The sequence below is a fragment of the Fusarium oxysporum genome, chromosome II, assembly GCF_013085055.1.
Source record: "Fusarium oxysporum Fo47 chromosome II, complete sequence".
In the NCBI taxonomy this organism is placed as follows: Eukaryota; Fungi; Ascomycota; class Sordariomycetes; order Hypocreales; family Nectriaceae; genus Fusarium; species Fusarium oxysporum.
In genome coordinates, this window is record NC_072841.1 from 4,144,979 (window position 1) to 4,165,344 (window position 20,366).

At 50.3% G+C, this 20,366-nt stretch overlaps 5 protein-coding genes across 5 annotated transcripts; 2 read left to right on the forward strand and 3 right to left on the reverse strand.

Annotated features, from left to right (window-relative positions):
* Positions 1 to 60: 60 nt before the first annotated feature.
* Positions 61 to 4,507, reverse strand: FOBCDRAFT_215867 (uncharacterized protein). The gene is made up of 5 exons (XM_059609421.1): positions 3,950 to 4,507; positions 3,874 to 3,900; positions 2,833 to 3,824; positions 1,037 to 2,780; positions 61 to 983 (listed from the first exon to the last, which is right to left on the reverse strand). The coding sequence occupies exons 1-5, from the start codon at positions 4,397 to 4,399 to the stop codon at positions 177 to 179; spliced, it is 4,020 nt and encodes a 1,339-aa protein (XP_059464220.1). The 5' UTR covers positions 4,400 to 4,507; the 3' UTR covers positions 61 to 176.
* Positions 4,508 to 4,746: 239 nt separating this feature from the next.
* Positions 4,747 to 10,817, forward strand: FOBCDRAFT_316071 (uncharacterized protein; the record flags this gene model as incomplete). Its single annotated transcript, XM_031174400.3, has 3 exons — positions 4,747 to 7,711; positions 7,760 to 8,220; positions 8,268 to 10,817. The coding sequence occupies exons 1-3, from the start codon at positions 4,891 to 4,893 to the stop codon at positions 10,815 to 10,817; spliced, it is 5,832 nt and encodes a 1,943-aa protein (XP_031051185.2). The 5' UTR covers positions 4,747 to 4,890.
* A 613-nt stretch (positions 10,818 to 11,430) lies between these two features.
* Positions 11,431 to 12,962, reverse strand: FOBCDRAFT_248292 (eIF3 subunit 6 N terminal domain-containing protein; the record flags this gene model as incomplete). The annotated part of the gene is made up of 2 exons (XM_059610834.1): positions 12,408 to 12,962; positions 11,431 to 12,357 (listed from the first exon to the last, which is right to left on the reverse strand). Exons 1-2 carry the CDS (start codon positions 12,810 to 12,812, stop codon positions 11,431 to 11,433), a joined length of 1,332 nt encoding a protein of 443 aa, XP_059464221.1. The 5' UTR covers positions 12,813 to 12,962.
* A 117-nt stretch (positions 12,963 to 13,079) lies between these two features.
* On the forward strand, positions 13,080 to 13,996 carry FOBCDRAFT_215872 (mitochondrial large subunit ribosomal protein-domain-containing protein). Its single transcript, XM_031174403.3, has 2 exons — positions 13,080 to 13,739; positions 13,789 to 13,996. Exons 1-2 carry the CDS (start codon positions 13,272 to 13,274, stop codon positions 13,837 to 13,839), a joined length of 519 nt encoding a protein of 172 aa, XP_031051188.1. The 5' UTR covers positions 13,080 to 13,271; the 3' UTR covers positions 13,840 to 13,996.
* A 227-nt stretch (positions 13,997 to 14,223) lies between these two features.
* Positions 14,224 to 17,852, reverse strand: FOBCDRAFT_17808 (uncharacterized protein). Its single transcript, XM_031174406.3, has one exon. The coding sequence runs from the start codon at positions 17,443 to 17,445 to the stop codon at positions 14,251 to 14,253; it is 3,195 nt and encodes a 1,064-aa protein (XP_031051191.2). The 5' UTR covers positions 17,446 to 17,852; the 3' UTR covers positions 14,224 to 14,250.
* Between the last annotated feature and the right edge of the window lie 2,514 nt (positions 17,853 to 20,366).

The following is a 20,366-nucleotide window of genomic DNA, read 5'->3' on the forward strand; positions in this document are numbered from 1 at the left end:
ACCGAGTGAGGGACTTAATACGCGCTGTGCTGTACCTAGGTACTCTGAAAAGAACTCGGATTTGCTACCATCATATGTGTCTTTATTGTACGCCATGAAACTATCCAAACTAGTGTGCTAAGACTGACCTCTCTATGCGCCGTCACTGTATAAACACCCTTGATGTCCTGATATCTTTACTCTTTAACATGACATACAGGGCAGCCCCCTTTCATCTTATCCTTTAGTAATCGCGCTCTCATCACCTTCACGCCTACTGAGTACCGACTTCCCTCCTCTGAGCCATTGCCTAAATCAACATCCACTTTCTTGTTCCCATGCAGCATCTCCAAGAGATGACTCACGTGGAACACATGCCCGCAAGCATATCCAACTAATGTTTCCATCTCAAACTCGGTAAATGGTTCATGACATCTTGCGCAGTGTCCCGGTTTCGGCACTCTGTGATCATGAGCCGTAGATGGGTGAGAAATGTTGGGTTCTGGATTGTCGGGGTCCGTGGAAACATCCTTGACTTGTATATCCACATGTTCCTGTTCCTGAATAACTACTTCAAACTTGATACCCTTACGCTGACCAGCTCGAAGCTCGTTCTGCGCCGTGGCAACCTCACTGCGAAGGACTCGTGCAACGCCCGAGCTAATGCTGTACTGGATCTCGTGTTCCTTCATCATATGCGTAAGCCCTTCCCTGAGACCCTCAATCTCAAGTCCCTCGGGAATTCGCTGCACTACAGTAATTGGGTTGATAGCTGTACCGACTTGCTCAAGCAGACCTCGAATGAAGCTAGGCTTGTCCATGCTGTATTTAAGGAGGTCTTCCCATAGGTCAGGGTCGTCCTGTTCTTTAGCAAACTCGATTGCTTTGTGAACATTCTTTAGACGATCGATGATGAGGTAGAGAGCTCGTTTCATTTGGCCCGTTTTAGAGTATAGAAACACGAGCTCGTCGTAGTATGAGAACGTCTCACACTCTTGAACAGCCTACACTGAGTTAGCAGCCAGAACGCAGTGATGTTTTTTTTACTTTGTGTTACCTTTTCAAATGTATAGGAGACTGAAGTCTTGAGGTATTGCATAAGTAACGCCCGGTCGAAGGTCGCAAACAGATGGACAGCCAAATCCGCGAAGTTGTCAACCAAAGATTGACTGTCCATCACCAGCCGGTCCACATTCTCCCCACTATGTTCCTGAATACCATCGCCCTTCCATAGACCTCGGAAATAGAAGTATATGTACAGGTTGAGCTTCTTGGAGAGAAGTTGCTCCACCACGATATCAGGGCGCAGGAGACCATGCTGAGCCTCATCAACGAGTAGTGTGATGGCTTCTGATGTCGCTTCATCAAGCTCCTCTGCTGTCATTTCATCAACTTTACCTGATGGAACTCTGAGGCCAATGAAGCTTGGAATATCGTCTTCAACAGCTTCTGCAAGGTGGTTGTCTCTAATCAACCTAAAGGCCGAATCCGCATCATGGAGCTTGATGTAGCATTTGAGGGCCTCGCGATGTCGTCCGTTAGCCTCGTGTAACCTTGCCAAGCTCTCTATTACAATCCTCCAGTCCCGCCCCCTTTCCCCTTCATCGATGCTGTCTTCGCGTACGTCTCGATACTTGAGCTGGTTCTCCAGCGCAGTTGTGATTGTTTTTATGTCGAAAAGCTCAGGTGACCAACGATCCAAAAGCTCCCTAAACCTTGGCTTGTCGTTTTGAATATAATGGCCAAGTACAACTTCATAAATAGTCGAAGGAAGGGGCGGATGCATGGGCTCTGTAGGAATGTAGTCCGTGATGGCATCAAATTTCTTCGCACCAGCAAATGTCCAAACCCATTTCTCCCATCTATCAGGCGTCTTGAGTACCTGACCACACACTTTACCAGCAGATGCCCAGTTGTTCTCTTCGATAAGCTCTTGGATCCAGAGTTCTCCGATACGCCTTTTCTCTCGCTCTGCCGAAGAATAAAAATCTCGCAGTTGAGAATCGACAACAGATTCATCATCGTTGAATTCGTCACTAGGCTCTTGGTTCAGTGTTGGAGTTGAAGGAGTACCATCATTAGCCCTTTCGTTTAGCGGTGCCATAATCTCTGGATGTTCATCGAGTAACTCCCAGGCACGCTGGTACTGCTGGCGCTCTAGGAGCCATCCCAAATGATCACTCAGATCTCGTCTGGTCGCGAGGATGCAGTCATACGGACTATGTATGAATATCTTCACGCCTGGCTTGACAAGACCAGAATGGACGGTGGGGGAAAGTCTTTGATTGGTCCCGGGTCGAATTGTCCCTGCCGTACTCCCTATGAGACTAGAATCATCACCGCTCCCTCTGCTGCGAATGCTAGCTCCGGAGCTGAATAGGGAGCGAGGGTTGATGGCCGCATTCCACATATCTGTGCCGATCCCAGCTATCGCCTCCAGAGCGCCCCGAGATGAAGCAATTGCAGACGCAGCATTGCGTGCAGGCAAAACGCCTAAGTGGTAATCACCTGATGACAACCTCTCATAACGACTGACACTCAGACTGTCTTTGTCGGCTTCGGCCTGGGAGTTAAGATCGATAAGGCGGAGTTCAGGCGGCTGGTTATTCTGTCGGCGGCGAACACCGCCAGACGGCTCGCTTCCTGTTGAAGGATTGGATTTATGCTTTTTGTCTGGTGAGTTTGAAACCGATCCGGAATCCTCATCCTCGTCCTCGTCTTCAGGCAAGCAATACGCAAGTACTAACAAAAGGTTGTGGGTATATAGCGAAATGCCGGAAATGATGCAATCCATCCGAAGTCTGTTTCAGGTCAGCTTTAACTCAAGGAGGCCATATTCACAGCAAAACCCACATTTTAACAATTTCAGCACGCCCAACAGTCTTCTCGCCAGCGTGCCGGCCAACGCCGACGCCTCCTGGATGAACGTGTATGATCCATATCGTCCCACCCCAACCTACAAGCAACCGTTCGATACTCTTCTTGCCCATTACAGCCTGTTCTCTGAGCTTGTGTGCAGCAGGAGATATTCCTTTATCAACAGTGCTCTGGTCAGATTCATCCACTTCAACAGCTTGTTCATCAATCCATTCGACGCGGCCTTTCCATACACTTGCCATGGTTTCCCATTCATCAGTTTGTGGGCGATCAATGTGCCCAACTCGTTTCCATGCATCTTCTATGTCTGCGCTCTCGAGGTGGAGCTTTGACCGCATAATTTTGATTCCATGTTCGTTGAGCCAGACCACATATTTCCCAGACAAGGACCATTTAATAGTGCTGATAGTTCCTTCGCCAGAGTGTAGGATAGTGTCTTTGCCGCTATTGCCGCCAAGTCCCATACTTCCCAGCCAGCCGGAAGCTGTGGCCGCAGCAGTTCCAGTTGTTGTCGAGGTACTGCGACCCGGACCACCTCCGGCGGTAAGAATGAGCTGACCGGCAAGTCCTCCTGACAAATAGGTACGATCTGTCTTGAATTCTGGCGACAGAGCCACAGCTTGAACGGGACGGGCAAAGTTCCGTAGCTGGACATCTTTCATATCAACAAGAGACTGCACACATACATTGCCATCCAAGGAGGAAGTCGCTACATAAATATCGTTAGATGGCGTTCTGGGTATTTGTGACGCTTCGCGAGGTCTTCTGGAAGCCGCCGCCGGAGATGCATCGGCCTGGCGACCAGAAGAGACAGTAGCGTTGCTGGATGTCGTATGCCTTGGCGCTGCCTCTGGCTTCTTCTCGGTTGGCAATGGAGGAGGGCACGGCGATATGGATATAGAGGTAACTGAGGCTGAGTGCGCATGGTATACTCTCATGGATTGGAAGATGGGGAGCTGAACAATGTGCTGGCCCGGAATTAGTGAGAGTCGTGTTGACCGCCAGCCCAAGACTTACGATATTGCCATTATGCGTTCCAACTATCTGGATAGACGTTAGCAAGCTGATATGCACCGACACAAACGCAACCTACCATCTTATCTCCCGCGACAAGAAACGCGCTAGTTGCATCGCCGTTTCGATACACTCCGTTAAGGTGTTGAGTTAACCGAGCATATTTGAGTCTTGGTTCCTCATCCTCTTCATCTTCATCATCGTCCTCATCATCTTCGTCGTCCTCGTCATCGTCGTCAGCTTCATCATCATCGTCGTCGTCTTCCTCCTCCTCTTCTCCATTGTTTTCATCGTGTCCCGACTTTCCATCATTGCTATCCCCATTCTTTACATCTCTGGCTTCGGCACCCCCTTCTTTGCCCGTCGCATCTTTTGATTTGCCATCTTTCTCGTGTGCTACATCGTCGGGAGCTTTGTTTTCTACGGGCGGGAACGTCTCGTTGGCGTCTACTGCTGGCTCATGCTCCGGTTGTTGGGTATCGGTATCGTGCGCCAACTCATGGCTCGGTTGCGGTGACTGCTCCGTCATTGCAATGACAACAATGATATCATTCTGGAAAGCTACAGAACCCAGAAAGAGAGCGTTTGTATGTGCTGGAAAGCTGCTGGGTTGTTTTAGGTAGTTGTTGAGAGCCCTGACCAAAGCTATGACAGCCTCCAAAGGTCCGATGCGCAAAAGGTCGGTAGAGGTACCTTGTACCTTGCAGCTACGTCACGAGGCAGCTTCAAAAGAGCTTTGGTTCTAGACGCGCCAAGAACGACTGAAGGGTATTCGCGCCTAGCCCCACCAACTAACTTAGCACTCATGATAGGTAGGACCAGTACACTTTCGCGGGGCGCAGTGCACCACTGACAGATCCAACATAAAGTAAACAATATCTTGACGCGCAGCAAAACATATTCAACTCTCTCTCAAAGAGACGATCGACCATAATTTTCTGCTCGAGAAACCATTGGTAACTCCTTGAAGAATTGCTTGTTTCTCGACGCGCTGAAGCTGCTTATGGCGGGCATTGAAACATGGCGACGGTGAAGTCCCTGGGGTTGCACCAGCCCTCAGGGCTTCAACATGCCATCAACGAACAATTATTACCGCCGAATCCATCGTCAACGTCGTATACATGGGATATTTCAACAGAGGATCGATTCGATGGGGATCTCGAAGACGAAATCCTTTCGACGGAACACTGCGTCATATGGTGTCGAGGTGGAATATTTCGAAAGACCTTCAGATTCGAACTCGAAAAAGAACCTGTTATACAGGCTCTCCTAGCATACTTCCCGGCTTCCAAAGACGACAAATCTACACAAGAGGAAGAGGCACAATCGGATCAGCGACCGGCTTTGTCTAAAGCGTTGGTTGTCTTCCTCAAGACCCAGGCGCACATATATTTCCTCTCTGGTACCAGTCATATTGTCCACATGCCATTCGAAGTTGAAACCGCATTCGCAGGCCCAGTAGGAGTCATCATTCAACGAAAGCAAAAAGCTGAAAGTGTTGCGCCAATCTCCCTCAAGTTCCCCCGAGTGCCGCCGAATTCCTTCGTCTCTTCGCAGTTGACAGCATTCAATAGCTCTCAACTGACCGCGTTTTCTGTGGAAGGTCTGGGAAAACCGAAAGCACTCCCACTTCGTCTGAGCTCAACTTTAGATAACCTTTGGGAAGCTCCGCTGGAACAACCCGAGTCCCGTTGGCCACGCCTTGTTTCATTGACTGACCCGCTGTTGGAGTTGGGACTGGTCGTCACAAACCAGGAGGCACAAAATGGCAAAAGCTTAAGGCAGACAGCAGCTAAGAAGCTGGCATTTCTCGATTCAGCTGAAGAAGTTCTCCATGTGGAAGAGATCAAAATCCCTGGCGCCTTGACACAAGATTTAAGTCAACCTCTGATCATTGCGGTGACAATCAACCGCGAAACTAGTGAATACACTGTCTGGCGCCTCACGTACCTGCAGCATGAAGACCGTTTTCTTGCTCGACAGAAAGATGCTAAATCAAAGACTGCCCGGCGTCGTAGCTCCATGCCTCCTGCCTTTGCTAGTACTCCTGGCACACCTGTCCAGCCCAACTTGCGAGAAAGCTTTGGAGCACCTCTTCCAGGAAAGCGGCCGAGAAAGAGTGAGAGGCTTGAAAAGCCCATGATTGACCTTGTCTCATCCTTAGAACAACAAGACAAGGAAGGCAGTGGTGTTGCGCGGAGGAGCTCTCGTAGGGTCAGCTCCATGTTAGCGAGAGCTGACTTGTCTGCGTCGCATGAAAGAGCCATATTACCAGATCAGCCGCTACTATCTAGTCATGTTGGAGCTAGGAGGCATGAATCACAAGGAAGCCATGCACGCCTTAGTGCCAACTATGCCCATCAGATTCATCCTAGTCTGAGCAGTCTGTTAGCGGCACCTTTCTATGAAGGCCTTGACGAAGGGTTTCACAACATGGGTCTAGATGATCATGAGTTTGATGGGCTACAGCATGAAATCCTGTTTACTAAACTTCACAGCGTACCTATGAATAACTCCAATGTTCGATACTCGGATCAGCCAGCCCGCACCCAAACCAAGGTCTTTATCTTGGTGGCCCCTCCGTTTGCCATCGATGGGCATGACCAAAGTCAACTTCTTATTGGTATTCAGGATGCTACCGAGAGACGTCTTCAACTTCTCACATTGGAGCTGGGCATTCAGCGTGGGACTAATATGGGCGCCAAGCCAGGGAAGAAGAACATACCCGACGGTACAACCGTCGTAGCCACTGTTGTTGACAGACGACATGCTCAAAATGTCGTTGACTCTTGCAAGCTAATGGACGGTGACCATTCGGCGATTCTAATCCTGTCGGAATCAATGGATGGCCGGCACGAACTAAGTACTCAGGCCCCGTGGAGTGTCCTTACTAAAATATCGCTTTCACTTCTCTTCGTCGATAACACTAGAAGTTTGCAATATCGTGGCAGAGTTGTGGACCGCGATGTTACACAGAGAAAGTCCGAGGTTATTGACTTCAGTAATGGCAGCATTGTTGGTGTACGGCATCCTCGACAAGGTGGCATTGTTGATGTTGTCGATGCTGAAGGCCGGCTTCATGAGCTCCGTATTCAGCTCGAGCCGAGGTCACCTCACGTTCGAAGAGTCCTAGACGTTTGTCGTAGCATTCTGCCTCATGCACTTGGTGAACACATCTTCGCTGGCTGGCTTCACTGTATGCAATGGATAGGAGGCCATGACGAGACAAGTACTGACATTGAATGGTCTGCGATGACCATCCTCCTTTTATCTTTGTTTCTGAGTCTCGGCCGGACTGACACGAAGCCTTTCCCGAAAACTCGACAACTTCCTCGCAGAAGGAGGCACCCTTCGGGCTCTTTTGGCTCGATCAAAGAATCGGAGGACTGGGGATCCTTGGGAAAAGCCGAGACTTCAAATTCGTTAGGGTGTCCAACGTGGATGATGAACGGAGGTTGGCAGTGGGCGCTGGATGAAGATGGAGATGATTCTGGAGACGAAAACCTATCTACCACTTTCATTTCGAAACATATATCTATGGCCAAAGAGTACATGGTCTCTATACTAGGCGAAACGGCATTCGGAGCCGCTGGTTATATGCCAACCGCACTTGGCAAAAGCATGGAGAGCCGCCGCAAGGTTGCTGTTGATGTGTTTATGGGTTTGCACCTACTTCTCGAGGAAGAAAAGCTTGATATCATGACGCCAGAATTCAGATCTCCTGGCCGTGCTGATCTCCGAGTCATTATGTGTCAAATAGCTCGATGGCTCAAGTGGCCCAGCTTTATTGCTATATACGAGGCGGGCATACAAGAAGACGTCGATCAAAGTCATGATTCTGGTATATTCGTGAATCGTCTTTGTGATGCAAAGCTAACCATTGGATCAGATCTCAACCTGAGGCCTGCAATCCCTCAGCCACCTGTACGGCCAGACGTCGTCAACTGGATTCAATCACGACTTACTGGAGAACGGAGGGTTCCTTACATCACCCCAGCGGATGTTTATTATGCTGGCTCTCAATTATCCGAAGCGGAAAAGTCACAGGACAGGCGATGGGAGTCTATTCTCCCTAGAACGCTTATGTTCAAGCAATTTTTCAAATTTATGAAACCAAGCACGAGTGCAGTACAGATGGTGGAAGCTATGAGGGATGCCGGTATTACACCTTTAATTCTTGATACCCTCCCGGAGGCTATTCTTTCACCTTTACGTGATGCCATTTCATTGTGCCAACCGCACCCACCGACCTCCTGGTCCAAGGATCTCCTCGAATTGGTTGACCGCCGGGATATCAGTCTCATTCTCGCCCCTGGGAAGCAACCTAAGCCAAGTGCTTCCAAGATTCTAGTAAGATCTAAACCCCGTCTTCACGGATGATCACTGACAAGCAATAGACACCGACACACAATGCAACTTGGGACTACAAACTGCTTTGTCAGAGTGTCGATGAATCAAACAGTATCGGATACGATGAAGGTGAAGGAACGGAACGTCAAGCCATTATTCGCTCCTTGTTCAAAGAAGATCGCCGCCTCAACGAAGCTCAAGATTTACTTTCCACCCACAAGGCAAGACTGGTTCGACTTGATCCCCACCCAGGCTGGCCAGAGAGCGAATATCTTGAAAAGCAAAAGGAGCTCGTAACAAGAATTGCAACAGGCACTTTGGCAATTCCTGCAGGTCGGGCTTTGCTGTACTACAGTCTTCGCTACCCTCTGATCACGCAGAAATTTCATATTGGTGGATTTAACCTCAATTGCATTGTAAAACCAACAAATACCACGGTGGGTGTGGACAAATCACAGTTCTCAGAAGAGAAGGTTTGCTGGGGCTTCTTTCACCAGGGTGTCGCAGCTGGGTTAGCCATTTCTCCCCAGGCTCAAGGTATCGACACATCATGGATTCTTTACAACAAACCTGGCCAAGATCTCAACAATCGACATGCTGGCTTCCTACTTGCCCTTGGCCTGAACGGCCATCTGAAAGACGTAGCAAAATGGGTTGCGTTCAAATATCTGACGCCAAAACATACAATGACCTCCATCGGGTTACTTCTGGGTCTGGCAGCATCTTACATGGGCACAATGGATTCGCTGATTACTCGTCTACTTTCCGTTCATGCCACAAGGATGTTGCCTCGTGGAGCAGCAGAATTGAATCTGTCCCCTCTGACGCAGACTTCGGGTATAATGGGCATCGGTTTGCTATATGCCAACAGTCAGCATCGGCGAATGAGTGAAATTATGCTCTCTGAGATTGAGCATATTGACGAAGAGGATGAAGAAGAGCCCCTGAGAAGCGAATGCTACCGACTGGCGGCTGGATTTGCTCTTGGATTCATCAACCTGGGCAAAGGCAATGATCTTAAGGGATTGCATGACATGAGACTCACAGAGAAGCTCATTTCTCATGCTACAACAACCAAGAACATTGAAATAGTTCATATTCTGGATCGAGCAGCTGCTGGCGCTGTCATGGCCCTGGCTCTCATTTACATGAAGTCAGAAGATCAGATCGTCGCGCGTAAGATCGACATACCCAACTCAGTCTTGCAATTTGATTACATTCGTCCTGATATTCTTCTCTTGCGGACCTTGACGAAGAACCTGATCATGTGGTCCAAGATTGAGCCGACATTTGCTTGGATTCGTAAGAACCTACCACGTCCTTATCGTTCTCAGTTCAAGCTACAGTCAACGACAAAACTGCAGTCAACTGATATGGCATTCCACAGCATAGTGGCTGGTCTCTGCTTCTCTATTGCACTGCGCTTCTCTGGCAGCGCATCTCCCAAAGTTCGGGATCTTCTACTTTATTATCTGGATCAGTTCATGCGTATTGCACAGATACCATCCACTGCAAGCATGCATCCAAATGGTACTCCACCATATGATGAAGAACTAACACGGACCAATGCACGCATGTGTCAAGACATCGTTGCCATATCTGCGTCCATTGTCATGGCCGGAACAGGTGACATCCCTGTTCTACGTCGTCTTCGTGCACTTCATGGTCGCGATGATCCTGAGACACCCTATGGTTCTCATCTTGCGGCTCATCTTGCGATCGGCGCTTTGTTCTTGGGATGCGGGACGGCAACTTTTGGCACCAGCAACCTTGCTATTGCTTCTCTATTGGTTGCATTTTACCCCATTTTCCCTACGAGTGTTATGGACAATCGATCCCATCTCCAAGCTCTTCGCCATTTCTGGGTTCTAGCTACAGAGCAGCGGTGTCTGGTTACAAAAGATGTTCTTACTGGCCAACCGATCACTGTTCCTGTCCAAATCAGGATGCGCAAGAACACCTCTACTGAGCCGGTTCTGAATCGCACGGCTCCTTGCATCCTCCCACCAATAGACCAGATTGCTAGTCTATCAACCACATGTGGACCCCAGTTCTGGGATGTGGAGCTTGACTTCTCTAACCCAGAGGTTAGAGCTGCTTTCCAAGATACCCAGAGCCTGTACCTCCGCAGGCGCCCACCGCGCGAAGGAGCGTTTGCTTCAACCCTGCGGGCACTTGGTAGGGATGAGAAGGGTAAAGACCCTCTGGAATGGGTCTTTGGACTTGAAGGTCTGCGTGGTATCAGTTACGCCGAGCGAGCCGTAGTGCTCGAGCGAGGTGATGACACTCAGCACTCAGGCAGTGCTGTTGATGCCAGACTGGAGATGGCAAAAGGCATTGCCGAAGGCACAGATCGGGAGCGTCTGGAGGGAGCCAGGTTGCTGTTCGAATGGGCTTCTGTACGTGATCGACTACGAGGTACCAACATGTTCGACAGTCAAGAGACCATCACAGAGTCACACGTACGTCGTGAAGTCGAACGGGAAGATGATCAAGATGCTACAGTGGAGGATGAGGGTGTTTGGTGGATGCGAGACAGTGTCATCGAGAACCTGAAAGGCATGGTATGGCTCGCAAGTCGTGAAGGCGAGCATTAACAACTAGCTATAGTGAGGCAACACGCACGTACAGCTTTGGACCAGTATAGTTATGAAAGTGCATACTGTGGATAGGGCATTGTAGAGGAAAGGACCAGATGTGGTTATGAGCTACGAGAGTAACGATAGACAAAAATCTAGCTCGTAATAAGGAGAACTTCATGGCTTTAAACCGTTTATGAGGGTCTTCACAGAAATAATACATCCCAGCTGATGGGAGTGCTTGCTTTCATTTCAACAATCAACTTAAATTCCATTATCCCCCTTGCCTCTTCCCTTTTCCGAGAACGCCATGCAATGCAAACCGCATCACCGGGGATATACAGGGCCTCTAAAACCGCCGCTTCTTCCATTTGGCCCGTGTTTGTCATTTTTGCCTCGCTGCTCTATCATTGTCTCCCCGTCTTATGCTTTGCTATATCCTGCTCATCCTCTGCAAAGATCAGCCTCCTTCTAAACTAAAGGGGCCATATCTTGTTTCTCCTGGTAACGGAGGGCGCAACCCTCTGGTCGAGGTATCTTGCCCCTCGCTTTGAATTGCATTGGCCCTTTTGAGCCGTTGCAAAAAAGAAAACACTCATATAAAAAGATCATTCGCAACTAGCTATGGTCTCTACTTTGAAACAGCAGCGTTGAGGACTTGGGTCCTGAAGAAACCACCCTTAGTCTTCTCAATAACTTGCTGGTAGACGTTGTTAGGAGGGTGGTTCATCACAACGGTGCCATCTTGGCTGTCGATCTTGGCGTCCAATCGAGTCTCACGGATCAGGTTGACAATCCACTTCTCACCATCGTCAGGGTTCAGGCCGAGCTTGGCGCTAAGGTCGCGGATGTTCATTCGGCTGAAGATCTTGCAGTAGCTCTCACAGATGAGGTGTCGGGCAGCATCGACAAATGCATCGGCGGAAGAAGCAAGGAAGAAGTCGCTGCGGCAGACCTCAGCGGCCATGGAGAGGGCCTCACGGGCAGCCTCGAAGTCGTGGGCGATGTAGAGGGCGTTGACAAACTGTGTGATAGGGTCGGTGTACTCATAAGCTTCTTGTCGGACATAACGGATAATGTCCTTGATCTGCTTTTGTTGGATGGAGCTGTTGCGAGCACGGCCACGGCCGGTGATAACGGCGGCGATCAGATATCGCAGGATCCAGGGGCAAGAGGTCTGGATGGTGTTGATGTAAGGTGCGGAGAAGAACATGTCCAAGATAGGTTCCCGAGCACCCTCCCAGTTGAAGAGGGGGAAAAGAGACCAGTGGAGCAACATCGTTCGGTGGTCGAGTTGGGCACGGGGGTTGTTGAAGAGCTTGGAATCAATGTTTTCCCTAACGTTCTTGAGCTCGTCGACAGCAGACTCCCAGTTGGTCTGGAGGATCTCGGAGGCAAGCTTGCCCCAGGTGGCAGCAGAGACCTTATCGTTATCGGTGGACAGGACTCGGAATTGGTAGAGCATATCGGCAGCGGGACCGTATTGCCCGCATCGGAACTGAAACTGACCGAAGTCATAGAGAGCGTTGACCATTTCCATGGTGACCTGGTGAAAAGCCTGTTAGATATCTTTGACCTTGGCGACTAGAGAGCTCTCAGGCTACTTACTCCGTGCTGGTTCTTGAGGAACTCCAAGTTGGCAACCTTGTCACTTCGGAGTCCGTTGACGACCTCGTCCTGGGTCAGGAGATCGGCGATCTTGGCGGTGGCTTGCTCGTAGTTCTCCAGCTGTGAAAGCACCTCCTGTCTCTTCTTGTTGTACTGCTCGGGGGCCTCTGACACACCGTGGAGCTCGCAGTAGAGAGTCGCAACGTAATCGGTCATGTTTGTGTCCTCGAGGAGCTTAATCTTTCCGGAGAGAATCTCCTTTGCCTTGGCATCCTGACCCTGCTCCTCGGCTCTCTCACTCTCGAACTGGATCAGAGGAAAGAGAAGATGTCGGCTCAGGTGCGGCGCAAGGCGGGGCATGATCGACGAGCCGTCGGCCGAGACGGCGTTGAGAACGTCCTCCATATTGGGTGATGTCTTTGAGAAGAGGGAGTCGTTAAAAATCGGTCGGACGAGGGTTCGGTCGGACAGGGCAGAAAAGTGACTCGCCGCAAAGGTCGTGATGATGGGTTTGATGGAGGGGCACGAACACCTCAGATTTTTGGTGAATTTCGCCAATCCACTCCGTGGTGTGGGGTTTCAGCTTATCGCACCGACCGTGAATTTACCGACGATTAGAGATAAGCAGTCATGTGATCTTGAGATTTTCCATCAGCGGCAAGCTTTCTGTTACGTTTAGAGTGCACCGACAGACAGAGTGTGGCATGTTCAAGAGCTAATGAGCGAAATCAATTGAGACTGTATTTTGGGCATCACGTTGCATATCTCTTGTGGTTCTTCCGTTCCGCGGTATCGCCAAAGCAAAGAACCTTGCGACGGAAAACAGCTCTATCCTACAATCTCTCTCCAATACCCGACCGCACGATGCATTTCCTTACCTCCAGAGTCCTGTCAATAGGACGCCAGGCCATTGCCCAGAAGCCAGCAATCTTCACACAACGAGCGTCTTACTCTGCGGCCGCCACATCTTCAACGAATACCTTCAAAACACACGTCTCATACAAGCCCAACCCTCTCCGACAGCCCGTCAACCCCAACAGGAAGAACAAGATTCCATATAAGGATCGCCCACTCAAGCAACCATTCGTCCCTCCACCAGTATCCAAAAACCCTGAGAAACTCGGCGCAACCCTTCGCTACGTTATTCGACGGACGCCATCCTCCCAGCTACCTGTATACCGCAAGTGGATGTCTGGTGGCAACCGCATGATCGTTATCATTAAGAAGATTGATGGAGACCGCTCCAAGTTTATCCAGGACTTGGCTAGGGATTTGGAGATTAAACCGGTGGATATTCGATTAAATCCTACAACACAACATGTAGAGATCAAGGTAATCAATTCCAACATTGGAGCTCTCGACAGACAACTAATTGTTACAGGGTCATGTCTACGATAAGGCAGTTGAGTGGATCCTGAAGACCGGCTTTTGAAGAGCCGGCCATGAGTGGTGTATTCAGAGATTAGCCAGGTCTTATCCTCGACCAAACACATGGGAGGAATCAAAACTGTATCATATTGACCAGTCACCATCAGGGGCGACACAAGATGTACAATACATGTAGTAATGCGAGCGCATCATAGAAGCATATTTTTGTTTGTCCCTAATGTCTGAATTTGTTCACCATTCCAACTTCCTTTATACACCTGTACATAGACAAGCAGTTTCATCATCACCTGTCTTGTCCCCAAACCATCGACTCCAGAATGCAAGTCTAAACGAGAAGCGCACGCTTCAAATGACAAGACACCAATCCCATGTTTCTCAAAACACTAACATACAAGCTTGAAGATGGGGTAATGCTGTAGAATTTGATCCAAAAAATAAAGTCCCAATGTGACTATCACCTCCCAAGAGCAAAAAAGGTTGAAAGTTTTTGCAATACTTCATCCTTTGACCATTCAGCAGATTGCATTGACAACGCTTCAAGCAAAGCATGAGGTGCTGGCATAGCTTTGGCGGGTATGGATGACGTTGGATCGTTGGGATCTCTGGCCTTCTCAGCAAGTCGTCTTAACAGAGCAACCGCAACAACAACGATATACACCAGCTCAGGGTCTTTTCGGGGTGCTGTTCGGGGACCTTGAACTTGCGGTTGCTCGTACAGTTGACTGAGCTCCCGGATGAGCCTGAATAGATTCTGGGCGAAATCATTGCCAGATGATAGCCAAGATTGGGCGACTCCGCTGTCGTGACCCGGAGCAAGTGAAGCCAAGATTTCAGCAGAAAGAAGCCCTTGCATCAAGAAAGGCTTTCGAACTTCCACGAGGGATGGGAGGTTAGGTTGTCTCGTCTGTGTCCTGGCCTTATCCGGTATGGGTGCTATGGCCAAGCCGAAGGCACGAGTAAGCAATTCATAAGGAGGGCTGCTGTTCGAGTCGAGTGCGAAGACAGCTTTGTAATGACCCCGATTGGGTTCATCACGAGCTAGTAGCTTCGCAAGTGCATCGACAGCATGTGGCAGGTAGGCGTGCAAGCTTGGTTCGTATTGCGTAAAGAATAAGGTTCCGTCTGAGACTGTAGGGTTGGGCGCCGGGGCAAATGCCAGGAGAAACTGCAAGAGGCAGAGAGCCTGTTCGCGTCCAGGTATCTCTACAGACCCTGCAATATTGGAGAGTAAAATTACAACATCCTTCATGAAATCGAGAGTATTGTTGTGTGATCGAAGAAGCATAGTTCGGGTACCGAGGTATCTTATAACAGCACAGACAAATTTGATAACAATCTCATCCGCAAGTACAGAATGATTATCGTTCTGTTCGCCAGGGAACGACAAGTTTCGAAGAATAGTTGTGACGCATATTAGACGGTCGACGGCCCGGTCGAGCTCATACTCTTGAGTGCCAAACACTGGCAGATCTCGAATATTAAACCGTTCAAGACGGCAGGCCCTCAAGACGTCTTCATATGGTGATATTTGAATCTCATCGGAGACTTCGGCTGTATGCTCAGCCAGCATCTCCACTTGATCCTCGGCACATTCGATGAGAGCCTCTATTAGCTCGTCACAGTACCGAAGCTGAATAAAATGCAATTGATTCATGGAGCACGATGCAGCTGCCAGTACGTCGAGGGCTAGGCGTGTCTCGCCACGAATCCCGCTCTGCAAACTCTTAGTAAGAGCACCGATATCGATGTTCCCCAGTTCCTGAAGAGGAGGTACATCGGGTTTCCAGCGTTCGAGTTCCGCTCCAAGTTTGCTAAACGCATTCAAGTCAACACCGCCAAATGTTGATAGTTCCCGGGCACAAGGGCTGTACTCGTCAGTTTGAGGTGCGAGCCGAGGCATTTTCTCCACAACCACAGGTGCTGCTGAGGCCTGACGTCCTTCATTTTGCGATATGCTTCCAGCCCTATGGGTTGCTGGAGAGGGGGCGCCCGGGAACTCTGGCACCGCAGAAGCGTCGATCGTTTGTGATAACGTGCGATTTTGGCCTGGCATCACTGGAGGCTGTGGCTGCATCTGAGGCTGAGGCGTGGAAAATCCGTTAACTGGAGGCTGTCCTGGTTGCATTTGCTTCATGGGAGTTTGTTGCATTTGAGCTGGCGGCCCAGATTGGCCCATGGCCCCAGGGGTCATTTGTTGTCCAGGTTGCATCTGCTTCTGTGGAGTAGCTTGTCCCATGAGTGTGCCTGGGGTTTGTGGCTGTTGCGGTTGCTGTTGGGACTGTTGCTGCGATTGCTGTTGTTGCTGTTGCATCATCCTTTGCTTCTGCTGTTGAGCGATCCACACTTCCTCGAACTTATAAAGGTTGCGTTCATAGATCGTCTTCAACGTCTGCGGAACAATAGGATTCTGAGGTGGCAAGCCAAGCATCTGAGCAACATGGGGCCAGCCGTTAGGGGTCGTAGTTGCTTGCTTGTATCCTCCCTTATTCTGAACCGCTTGAAACAACACCATGAGATTAACTGGTCGGTCCATCACCATGGGATTAGCATCCAATTGCAAGCCTTTTGAGTTCATTAGTGTCGTAAGATTCTTCATAAATTGTTCAGGATTCACGTTGGCCATCATCCTCTGTTGAGGCCTCATGCCTCCTTGTTGCATCTGGCCGTTAGGCATTCCAGGTACCTGCTTATTAGGCATCATACCGCGGCCCATATTTTGCGCCTGCATCTGTGCTTGAATTTGAGTATTGCCTTGCAGTTGTTGTTGCAGTCTCATCTGATAGGCGGCCATCTTCTGCGCGTCCATCATGCCCGGGCGTTGAGGGGTTTGTTGCCCTTGTTGCTGCTGGCCTTGTTGCTGTGGTGTGCCTTGTTGCTGTTGAGCCTGCTGCATTTGAGGGGGGAACATATTGCCTTGCATCTGGCCCATATGTTGCGGCATTTGACTCATCTGCTGCGCCATCATTTGGTTGCCGGTCATCGCATTCGGATTTGGTGAAGGTCGCGCGTTCGAAGGTGATGGAGCAAAGTTTGGGTTGAAGCCTTGAGCCATATTTTGCATATAGGGGTTCGGCTGAGGAGTGCCATGTTCGGACGGTATCGGTGATGTCTGAGGGTTGAATTGCTGGCCACTGGGAGAGAATGGGTGCGGTGACGCGGTCGCGACCCGCTGAGGAACACTTCCTGGTCGCATTTGGTTGCTCATTATCGGGGAGGGGCTCGCATTGGCGGAACCATTAGGTTGAAGATGAGAAAACTGGCCAGGGTTTTGCTGAACCGCGCCGGGTTGAAAGCCTCCAGCAAATGGTTGTTGCTGCGGCGTCTCAGAGCGCGACGTTGGAAGCATTCCGGGATTTTGGCTAGGAGAGCCAGCGAGACTATCCTCACGAGGGCGAGGCCGCTTCGATGGAATAACGGAATTGGTCTGGTATACAGGATTCTGAAAAGAAGGTGAAGCATTGCGCATGGAGCCAGGGCCATTAGCCATGGCGCCGCCCATTTGCTGATTAAACTGAGCAGGATTGAATTGGCCCGGATTAGCCATGAAAGCGGAAGGATCCATCATGTTACCGGCAGCATTAGAGTCGTTCATGTGTGGAAAGCCGTTGCCATTGTGGTTGGGGACGGCGTCGTTCATCCAGGTGCTCATGGCGATCGACCCAACAGGCTATGCGCGACGGAGTTAGCGATCAGCAGGCACGCGAAAAGCGTCCATGGAGGAGCGCCAAGAAGACGAGGATACAATGACGGAAGGCTGAGATAGGAAGCGATGAGTGGGAGATGAGGCAGTGACACGGTGGTGATGGGACAAGTCGCGTCGCGGCGTGGGTTTGGTGGAGAGCAGTGTAGTGCGAGAGACCAGACCGAACCAGAACCAGACCAGCGAGAAGACCTTGTGTCAGCCTGCCAGTACTGGGAATGGGCTTAGGCAAAGGGGACAGGAAAGTGGGAAATAAAAAAACGCCCAGATTGGATTGGTTGGCACGGTGGTCGGTGCAGGGCGACGCGCTTCAATCAAGCGGCAGATGATAGATGGGAATGACGGGTCGGGTGAGAATGGATGGAAAGGTAGAGGGAGAAAGCGAAAGCCGCGCGACGGAAGCAAGAGAGCAAACGGACGGGCAGCGGACAACGGACAGCACTGTAGCAGGCTAGCAGCCACCTTTTCAGCAGGCAACCCAGCAAGCGACGCCGCCAACAGTGGAGAGCAGGGTGATGGCCGAGCTGAGCCAGCCAGTGAGGGAGAATTTTTTCGCTGGGCGGGTCTCCGTCAGCAGTAGCAGCACCAGGACGATGGGCTGCCGGGGAGGTGGTGCTCGGGAGGGCAAGGACGCGCAGCACGGAGACCAAACCAAGCGCAGGCGACCTCGACTAGCCAATGAAACCTGCCGCTCGCTGAGTGACCAACGAGGAAGGGAAGACAAGAGAAATAGTGGATGCGAATGGGCAGGCAAAAGTGAAGCGAAGCGAGGAGAAGCGACAGCGTACAACTCTATCTATCGCATTCCATCGTCCACTGGAGCGGAGATTCTACTGGATGCATGAAATGATGCTGAGATTCAATAGAAAGATGATAGCCTTACCTAAGCCAAAGAGTGAGAGCGCGTTTGCAGTGAGTTTGCGATAAACTGCAATGGATGCTCGTCGAGTCGGGTCAGGTCTGAATGGATTGGCCTGGGTTTCAGCGAACGGCGAAGACATCTCTGAGAGTCGGGGGGAGGCTGAGTCTGTTTTGCAGCGCGCTGTGCTTGACTGTTCCTGGTATAGCGTCATTTTGAAGTCAAGCCACTCGTGCGCACCTAGACGAATCAGCTGTTTGCGTTAGTGAGAAAGTAAGGCTAGCTCGGTATCAGATAAGATTACCATAGCAAGTGATAGCAACCTCTAACAGCGGGCCCGAGTCTGCTATCATGTTACTATCCCATTCTTCCATACAAAACTGAGAAGCGGCATTCCTGGCGATGTTGCATGTGACAACAAGCGCTGCTAGACGAACAAAGGCTTTCGATCAAAGTGCCCCATGGCTTCATGGGGACTGCTTCTGCCAGTCATCGATGAAGCTCAGTCCATGACTGCATGGCAAACATTGACTATTGACTTCTGGCGATATTGAAGCTGGCCTGGAAACGCCATGACGAGAGTTTTGCCATTATCTTGTCTCCGGTCCGACTGTTTTGTTGCAACTGAGCTACTTTCTTCAGTTGATACTCTCAATTGCTACAGACCTTCAGGTCGATATCGAAACAGGTTGGCGAAAGGCTTCCAAGCTCGTAGTGTAAGCACCGGAGAAAAACACTGAACTATTGTTGCAACTGCAGACATTCTGACGCCCAAGCTCGAAGAGTATGTCGGTGCTGTCAAAGTAGTACGCCTCATGTGCAAATCGTCCAGCAATCTGCTCCTGTATTTATCCACGTATCTCAGTGGACGTAATCCGCGCGCGCACGTAGTATGTGTGTCGCACAATTTCGGACCAAATACCCAATGTAACGATTCATTCGAGACCAGCATTGCCTTAACACACTTGTGCAGGCGCTGTCTCATTGAGAACGAAGTCAACCACAATCGATAGCGATAGCTGACTGCGCTGTACGCAGGCCTTTTGGCCCCTGTGTCCATAGCAATGGCCGGAACTGCTGGGATAGCTTTCCATTGGGGTGACCCTCCACGGCCATACCGCGAAGGCAGACCCATACAGAGAAACGGGTCATTCGCCGCCAGGAACAGGGCAAACCCCTCAGAACAGCGACTGCGCAGGTGCTATTCGCCCGAATCAACAGCCAGCATGCCCCATAACCATTCTTTCGGGTCAGAAAAACATGAACTTGTCTTTGCTTGTTTCTACTTGAAAGAGGCGCAGACACACAGCTATCGGCTTTGAGTCCGGGGATTGTCTGCGGTGGCGCCTGATGCGGGCTGTCCACCCACCACTGGCGCTTCCCGAGTGGATGCCAGTGGATGGATCCTTGTCAGGCAGGCCGTCATGGCCAGAACAGCCAGCGCCGTCTCAAGTTCGTTCTGGGCTGTCTTTGAGGTGCCGGTGAAGGCTGTCGCGATTTTCGTGAAATCCATTTGTTTGTCGTTTGTTTGGTCAAATCATGCTTGTTTTCGCTGGCTTTGTGAGCGTGTCGTGTCAAAAATGGATTTGCAATCGAGTGAACTGCCATCCCACTTACAACCCAGCCCAGCGGCTCGGGGTGCCCTGAAAACCACCCGACAATTTGGAGATGGCTCCGCGTCTGTATAAGTGAGCAGGCCAAAAGACAGGCGTGCGTACGACAGCAACACACGTCGAAAAGAGAGGTTTCATAAGTGAAGCAGTCAAGAATAAGAGGTAAAAAAGGTTTGAGAGGGGAAAACAGGCGGGAAATGGGCAGCAAGAAGGAACGGGGGAAGGGGGGTAGTTATGTGAAATACCTTACCTTGCCTTGCCTTTCTCCGTACCGCCAACGACCAGCCTGTGCTGTGCCTGGGCTTGCGACCTCACTTGAGCTCTCACTTCGGGGGCTTTGATTAACGAAATTTTCTCCGCTCAAATATGCTCCAATTTTGTTGCTCCTATTCAAAGTT